This window comes from Lygodium microphyllum, chromosome 20, assembly GCF_053477565.2.
Source record: "Lygodium microphyllum isolate KBCC chromosome 20, Lygodium_microphyllum_v1.1.10, whole genome shotgun sequence".
Classification (NCBI taxonomy): Eukaryota; Viridiplantae; Streptophyta; class Polypodiopsida; order Schizaeales; family Lygodiaceae; genus Lygodium; species Lygodium microphyllum.
In genome coordinates this window covers 32,473,985-32,482,918 of record NC_141154.1, presented here as the reverse complement: position 1 = coordinate 32,482,918, position 8,934 = coordinate 32,473,985, and the positions used below count along the sequence as shown (strand labels likewise).

The window sequence follows — 8,934 nt, the reverse complement described above, 5'->3', positions numbered from 1 at the left end:
CCACCTCAGAGGCTAAACAAATTTACTTACATAAGTCAATAGGAGACCTTTCTTCTCGATCTCCTACAATAGTACTTAGTCAGAATAGAAATGGAAAAGGGAGTCTCTAATGGCTAACAATAATGGATGCTAATCCAAAAGAAGCTTTCTATTTGTACTAGGCTAACAAAAATAATTTGAGTCTCCCCTCTCTATCCTTTTTGTGGTAGAGCTAAAGAGACGAAAAAACATTTGTTCTAGGATTGGATTCATGCAGTGCCTACTTGGAAGGCAACCAAAACATGGCTCAAGAGTGCTCACATTCATCACAACACTTTCAGGCTATCTATGGCTTTTTTCACCGACCAATCTAATTTGGATGACAATAGTTAGAGGTTGATCAAAGTGGTTTATGGTGTCACCATTAAGTTCATCTAGCGCAAGAGAAACGACCTTATCTTTAGTAGAAGGAGTCAAGCTAGACCAAATTGTTGCTTGGGCCAACTAAAACAAGAATTGCTTACTGTTTTAGGACCTCTTAGGCCTAAACATTGGATATTGTAGCTTTTCCATTGGAAGCTAAGTAACATGGCCTAGTGCCTCGATGCATCCAAGGGATACTATAGTCTTTTAATCAACTAGATTTGCAAAATGGTTAAGATCCGCAGGGTATACAATGCAAATTGTTTGCATTTGTTTTGGGTCCTACTCTCGCCAAATATACAAAAAACCATATTGTTTCCTATAATTTCTCTAATGCCTAGATGTGGTAACACTCTTAGTATACTTTTGATATGATATATTGAGGATTATTTATATATAATCTTACACATTATTTTGCATGTAGATCATTAGGGAAAATAAAAGTCTAGACTCTAGAGGCTCAATGTTGAGGGTTTTCATCTTTTGACATTTGGAGGCTCCCATCATCCCATAATGAATTTGTGGTATCGTACTAGGGTAAAAGGGCCAATAATGTAGAGCTCTCCAAAAAGAAAACACACCCCATCCCAATTGAGTGACAATTTTACAAGAAAGATGTGGCTTTTTAAGCTACTTAACAATATAATATGAAATTTTTAAAAATTACAAATGAGCTTAACTTAAGTCAAACAATTGAGCCATGTGAAAATTTTTATATTTTAGATTTTGTAAAACCCTAAAACAATGCATCCTCGAGTGCCACTCTATTGACCTCTGAGTGTCCCTATTTTATAAACCTTTCATTTGTAACTAAGGCTACTTGATAAAAATATCAAAATGTCCTAATATTTTTTCTTTGAGTTTTATATAATATAAATAATTTATCCATTAAAAACATTTATGCAACTCACTTGGAAAAAGAATTTATAACGGAGGATTGTTAGATGACAATCTATTGGCCCCTTTGCCTTAGATCCTCGAGGTGACTCGTCTATCTATAGATGATAAGTCTTTGGGAGTTATGCTTTGGTTGGGCAATGCGACAGGAGACGTTTCAAAATCAGGGCTACGAATAGGAAACTTCAAACGAGTTTGTCTAGTGCAGAGAAGCCCTAGTGCGGGGACGAAGTCGTACCCCAGGATGGAAGAAACGACGATACCGTATAAACAGGTGCCACGATGCGAAGGCAGCCTGCAGGCGTCTATCAATCGTGTACACGTATACATCTGTGTGTGTATCCATCCGCACATGTGAATACGAGAGAGAGAGAGAGACAGACAGGTGGGGGTTGGCCCGAGGGGCGCGGGGTCGTGCGAATGGAGAAAAAGGAAGAAAGTGCCAGGGGGTAAAAAAGAGGAACGTCCAGCAGACGAAAGCCCCCGAGGGAGAAAGGAAACCTTAAGAAGCAAGGGGCGAGAAAGAGAGAGAGAGAGAGGTGAGTGCGTGTGTTTACGATAGCGAGTGAGAGCGAGCTGGGAGAGAGGCGGGCCAGGCCCCGGTCTCTGGGGGAGGCGGGGCCCGGGGCCTAAGCCCTTTATCCGAAAATGAGAAGAAAGAGAGAGACACTCTGTGACTCTGCTGGGGGGATAGTCAAGTCAGTCTCACTCGATTTGCAAGCATTTCGACGAACGGACACGTGGTTCCTGTTTCCTGTGTTTGATTGTGGGGCCCACCTGCGAGAAGGACTTTTAAGTTTTCATCCATCAGAAAATCCCATATTCTTTTAATCGTCGCATTTTGGCGAGCTTAACCGCCGTTATAAAACCAGGGCCTGCCGTATTATGCGCTATGCAGGTAGGTTCAGATAGGCGCCTATAAAGCTAGTAACACTATGCAATAATAATTAAAAAACTATTCTTAATATTTATATATTTAAATTAATTTAGTATATAGTAACAATTCCAATAGTACCCCCCCTCTCTGACTCCCTTTTAAAATTCATACGAGCGTGCGTGCTTTTTCATGTGTTTTTGCATCAATTGCTCCTGCTCCTCCTCCTCCTCCTCCTCCTCCTCCTCCTCCTCCCTCTCCTTCACCGGCGTCTGGATATGGAAGACAGCTTAAAGGCTCCTGCTGCCGCCGCCAATATCGACGAGGAGGATGATTTGCGTTTTAAAAGGCCCAAGCCACCATCATCATCGTCATCGCCGTCGTCACCGGCGCCCGCTCCCGCCCCCGCCACCAGCAATGGCGTATTCAAAATGCCAAACCAATTCTGCTGCGCCCGTGGCATGGATCCCTCCGCCATCGTCGATGCTGTCAAGCCTGGCTCCGGTCGAGCGAACCTCTCCACTGGCATCCCTGGATGGTATTCCGAGATCAATCCATTGTGGCCTGGTAATCCTCCCCCTTTGTTGCCTTTGAAAAAAAGGGACATAGTTTTGGAAGTAGCGTCATGCATGCAGTCGCATTTAAGCCCCGAGAAATGGCCATGATTCGAATTGTGAAAAAAGACGAAATCTGAACATTTCGACATCAGATTCTGTTGATTCGATGTAGAGCAATGCCATTGACAGCGCACTGGGAAAGTTGGAGAAATTTATTAACCCAGCGGTTGTGTCCCCCGACAATGTCATCGACAGTTCCTGTAAAATAGCACTCTTAGTCCTAATAACTCCAAATCCTACGACCGTAGCAGCATATTTTTCACTACCTTCGGTCTGGTGTATTTAATTGTGATGCTAGACACTAATTAAGTGAAAACTGCTACTAGCTCTCACAGTTTTTCTTTCCATTTTTGTTTACCATGTGACATGCAACGAGATCACAGCTGTTTCAGCTGCATGAGGCTGCAATCTTCTTCTTTTCTGGTTTGGCATTCATGTTTGGTCGAGCGAACAATCACTGCTGGCCAAAGTCTTGCCGTAACAACATGGTAAATCTGTGAGCACTATGGTATGAAGCGACTTGAGATCATGAATGTGGTAAAGCTCTGACTGGCTAGTGCTACAAAGGAGCGTCATCATGTGCTATGCAAGTTAACGTTTTCCACAAACCTATTTGGTACTGAGGGCTCCTTATGATTAATCATCCGGTACACAATCGGATTGAAGAGGAAAAGAAATAGCAGGGTTGATAAAGACTTCGGTATGCATTATCAAGTTATTCTCAGACATGCTAGTTTTGTTCTGCCTAAAGCCTCTTCATCCCATCTTTCTCCGTTCTATCAGATGAGTTGGCACCACAAAGTAGTCATGGTTCTTTTATTTCATCTTTTGTGACCTGTCATTGGAGCAGAATATAGTGAGACATTGACACAGCCTTTTCTTTTAGAGATGATTGTATTTGTTGCTTTGCTGCCGTGATGGTTTTCTATAGGGTGGTATCAGAATTTCTCGTTGGTGATTTCTCAATGGCTAGGAGCTTCTTGTTGGGAATAAGGACAGAGCTATCATCGAAGATAATAAATCATGTCTTAGAATGAAGAGGGCTATATGATAATGCTCTTACATATTCTTTGTCATAGTGTTGTTGATTAATGATAGATTAGTTAGCCACTTTTGACACAGGGTCCACGTAACCCTTGTATGAGTACAAGAAGGTTGCAAGCATTCAGTTCGATATTTGCCATCAGCCACTTGGTATTTAACATGCATAGTAGTAGGCTTTGTTGGTAATGTGGAGCATTGACAACTATTGATTGATAGAATGTTGGTTGAATAGTAAAGGTTTGCTCTTGGTGTTGTCAAGGAGTTTTGTGAGGAACTAGAAGGGAGAGAGATTGACTAGTAGCTATCACAATTACTTTTCCAACTTGTTCTTGCATTCTCGTGTTGTCTTTTTCCACTTGTTTGGTAGTCGTCGTAAGTTGTTGACAGAACGACCTATTTGTTAGCATGCCCATTAGGGACTATGCTATTACAATGGTATGGTGAGGAGTTGATTCTTCTTTGACAAATTATCCCTAGTTAACTCGAGTTAAGTGGCCTAATTTTAGGAAAGAGTTCTAATAACTAAAGGGCAATGCTCTTGTGCATGCTCGTGTATCCTTGTTTACACTTGTAACAAGCATTTGGAAAGGATAAGAATTGGAGTTGTATGGGAGTGTTGGGTATCCAAGTCTTAAGCCCAACTTCAGCCCAATTAGAGTTGGTGTGGCCCTTGTAGGTTGTCCTTCACTAAAAGACAAGCCATAAGAATAAAGTACATTTGATATTCCTTCACAAATGTAGATGTGAGATCCGATGTGAATGCTTTGGTGCATTGAAGTATTGACTTAGTATGGAGTTAGAATATGCTAAGTCAGGGTGAATGTGTATGAGCCAAAGTATCTTTTCACTATTGAATGGTAGGTGTGCTCATCAAACAGTTGTGCATTGGAGTCCTTGGTTAGCTTCATAGTGGGATCTAATGGTGTGACCATTCCTTGTGTCTCTAGAGGGCAATATTGATCCACTAATTGAAGGGTATACTTTTGCTATGACACAAAAAAACCCTTTCGATATTGCACAATCTTCATGCCCAGAAAATAGGAGAGAAGGTTGAGATAGGCCATCTTAAAAGTGGTGAATTAGAAATAGTGGCGATAAGAGAATTTGTGATGAAAAGATTATTTACTTAGAAAAGCACATAGTTGAGCCACTTTGAAGCTAATTTGATATATAGATTAGGGTCATATGGGACAAATGGAAGTTGTGAGATCTAAGGAAATCATCCATTAGTCATGTAGACTTCCTCATTTAAGTAGGCCTTTAGAAAGGCACCCTTAACATCCATTTGATATATTTAGGCCATCGGTGTTGGGAGGCCAATTCTAGAAGAATGTGGAAGGATGTCAATTGCACTGTAGGAGCAAAGGCTTGGTCATAGTCAATACCATGCTTTTGGTGAAACCTTTGCATAACAAGGTGAATCTTGCATTTGTCCAAAGTATCATCAGCTTTTAGCTTTGACGTTTGTATAAAAAATCCACTTTGTACTTATGACCTTCTTATGACTCAGATGATCTACCAAGGTCCATGTCCCACTTTGGTTGATACTCCCAAGCTCCTTTTCCATGGCAAGTTGCCCCTTTGCCAACTTGATAGCTTGAAATACACTTTGTAATCTGCTCATGAATATAGGGATTGTGATGTGTAAAAGGAACAACAATTAGAGCTCAACCCAAGTGCACTGTCACATGCAAACAAACCCATATCCCAAAGAGAACACACTATACTATAGTCTATAAGCAACTCAAGAGAGTCAATGCTCATATTAGGCCAAAAATACTTGGATGTGATTAGTAGTAGCAAACACAAATGTGGAGAGTCTAGATTAGGTTGAACACATAGGGGCAACTCTAAACAGCGGGCAGCAAGCTGTAGATGATTATAGGATGAAGGTGACAACAATTGGTCAATTGTCCTTGGAGGAGTGGGTGATGGTTAGAAATTGTCAAATGCAGTGTGCTTGGCTGTAGCTAATGTAGTTGTTTGGGGCCTCTTTGACAATAGATGATGGTTGGAGACAGTGCAAATAAGCTAAAAAGCTACTAGATGCAGCAAACACAAGGTGTAGAGGGCAATATATTGATCGCTAGGTGCTGAAGAAGGCTGATCATCGCCACAAATTGAGGTATCCGCCACAAAGAGATGTAGATAGTAGTGGAGAAGTTGACACTGGCAAATGGAGGACTTGAAAATATGAGATAGTGCTAAGTGTTGTACGGCCCATCTATTTATAGATGAGTGGATCCTCCCAAATTAGGGTTTTGCATTATGGAATAGAGACTCTCTCTAGAACCATGCACCATTTCATGAAGCTTTGATTAATTTACATGTTTTGGGGTTGTTTTAAAGAGCTATTTAGTTTATAACACATTTTTAGCTCAAAATCCCCTCTTAGGCCCAAAATTTAAACAAGGAAGAGATTGTAAACATAGCTCAAGCCCCTAATCATCCGAAGGTGTCCTACCCCAAATCAACCAGAAAATTGGACCAAGGGTGCATGTTGGTTGCCCAAGGATCTACCAAGACTATAGAGGCAATGGTTATCTTACTAAGGGAGCTCAAAGGGTCACCCTAGAGAGGCCAAGACATCAAACAAAGGGTGCTCATGGATTGCCTAGTAGCCTACTAGGACTTGCAAAGGTAGATGGAACGACTTTGAATCTTTTTTTTGGTGTGGAGTGAGTGTTGTTTTTCTTTTAAGCATCTATGTTCCTTGGGGGAAATGAAAAGGGATGGTTAGATTCAAGATGTGTGCACAATGGATCCAAAAGTAGGTAAGGGTTGACTAGGCATGGGCATGATGGTTAGATGTGTAGCCCAAGGAGGAGGGATGGGGACACAATAGGTCGGGATGGAAATTTTTGCGTGGGAGTGACTCATGGAGTGAGGGACAACGCACCATAGGACGATGGAAATCCGTGCGTCTAAGAGGCCAATGGATGGGGGGTCGAATGTCTAGGGATAGTGAGGGGGATCCCCTTCAGAGTTGTTCGAGGGTAGAGAAATGTGCTCACTTGCAAGTGTGTGCAAGGCACAATGTTAAAAGGTGAAATTTCTCATAATAATAGGGGATGGCCATTTTCTAGCTTCTTGTCCCAATCCCATCTCGTCTCCAGAGCATCCTAGTCCCATCCCCGTGTTAGAGCCCCTTGTCATGGTAACAAGGAATGGCAATTCCTGCCCCCATTCTTGTTCCTGTTCCTATCCCCAAAACTTGTTTCATGTTACTATGAAATTCTTGCTAATGATGTACCAAGGTGTAGAGTGGCATTCACTAGTGGATAGCTAACATTTGGTGATGAAAAAGGAAAGGTACTAGAAATTGAAACAAATAATCCAAATCCTAGTGTGTTGGATGCAGATGTGGAGTGCAATCCTAAATTATTGAAAGTAAAAGTAAGAAAATCTATGTTTTGACTAGAAGATGGAGGGATGGAAGGAGTTTGAGAAAAAGAACTACTAATATTATGCTCATATGAAACAAAAGTGTTAGATACACAAGTGGATGTATGTCTGTTTCGAAAGCCTCCTCAATTTACATATTTATACTCAAACTTGTAATTATTTGGATGTTGCACATCAAAAGGAAAAATGGGGAGGGTTTTGATTCAAATAACTCAAAGGGGCTAGACAAATTGAACATTGGGCTTGGTTGTGATGAAGAAAATGGATCATTGCTTGTCCCAAATGTTGTATGTTTTCCTTGATCGGAGAGGTGGCTAGCCTCACCAACCGATTGAGGTGGATTAGAAGCAAGATTTTTAAGAGTTGGAGAGTGGTAGCTACAACCATACTTGAGGTGCAAGTATTTTTGGAACTCCTCATTTGTCATGAAATGTGGTATCTGGCCAAAAAGAAGAACGCGAAGATCAAGCATTGTCTTCCTTATTGAGTCCATAATGCCTCTTGGGCCTCCAATGATGGAGAATCTTGATAAGACATAGTAGGATTTTAGGAAGGAGGAGTTTGAGACATTGTGAATTGATTATGTGTTGTTTGTGTGTCTCGCACAAAACCAAGCTTTCCATGATAGCCATAGGATACTCTTTACAAGAGCACGAGCATTTTGTACACTCTTTCCTTCATTTACAGCATTGGTTCATTAACTTCGAAGTTCTCTTTCTTCCTTTGTTTGTGTTTGTGTTTTTGCATTTAGAGTTTTTGGGTTATTGCCTGAGTTATTGTGTTTTAGTCATGTTTATACATTTTATGTTTTCTCAATGCAAACCTATCTTCACATGGTACCAAAGGCAGAGCAATGGATGTAGTTGGAGTGTGATGTCCACCGGAGATGGATCTCGAGCGCTATAAGCACGAGTCGGAGCTGAAAGAGTGCTGAACATGGAAGAGCAGCAGGCTGGTCACCAAAATGCAGTGGTTTGGAGGCTGAAATATGGTAAACGGAGCAGTGCTGTACACCTGTACAAGGCTGAGAATTGATCAGCAAGGCTGTAAACAGCAAGGTGCTAGCTGGCTGAAGCAGATGATGATGCTGATCAGCAGGGTGGCTAGTTGGGACAGCAAATCTAGCAGGTTTGGGGCAATAGATGTAGTTGCCAGGAGCTGGAAATTGTTGCCAACAGTAGTGGATAAGCGCCATGTGGAGGCTACAGTTGATGATAGTTGGACAACATTGTTAGTAGTCATGATTGTCATGCCTCGTCATCTCTTGCCTGTGAGCCTAGTTAGACGAGGACTTTAGGAGCTCTGACCTATCTGTCACTTGTTTTGATGGAGAAGGTAGCTCATTCTAGAGTCGTTGGTTTATTGCCTTTCAGTGCATTTTCTCCTCCAGTTGGGATTTTGTGTGCATTTCCTTGGCAGTTTTTGCATACGTCAGTCAGTCTCACTTGTTGGACATTGTCCACTATTTTGGGGATTGTTGCAAGCGTGACCACTCCAGGCTGAAAATGCAAACATTAGCATTTTAATTTACTACAAATTATTAGTGATGACTGTCATATTATCATCATGTGGGTTCCTAGCTACATATGGTGGCCCAACAAAGCAAACTTCAAAGCCACTAGTAGCAATGATTGATACAAATAATAAGTTCTTCTAAATGCTAAGTACATATTATAAAACATCCTTTAAGGTGAC

At 41.4% G+C, this 8,934-nt stretch overlaps 1 protein-coding gene across 1 annotated transcript in view; it reads left to right on the top strand.

Annotated features, from left to right (window-relative positions):
• Positions 1 to 2,369: 2,369 nt before the first annotated feature.
• LOC148018815 (spermidine synthase 1-like) overlaps positions 2,370 to 8,934 on the top strand; it is a 102,136-nt gene continuing 95,571 nt past the window's right edge. The window contains exon 1 of the mRNA XM_087701109.1: positions 2,370 to 2,740. Coding sequence (XP_087557235.1) covers positions 2,452 to 2,740 — 289 coding nt within the window. The 5' untranslated portion in view covers positions 2,370 to 2,451. The remainder of the gene's footprint in view (positions 2,741 to 8,934) is intronic.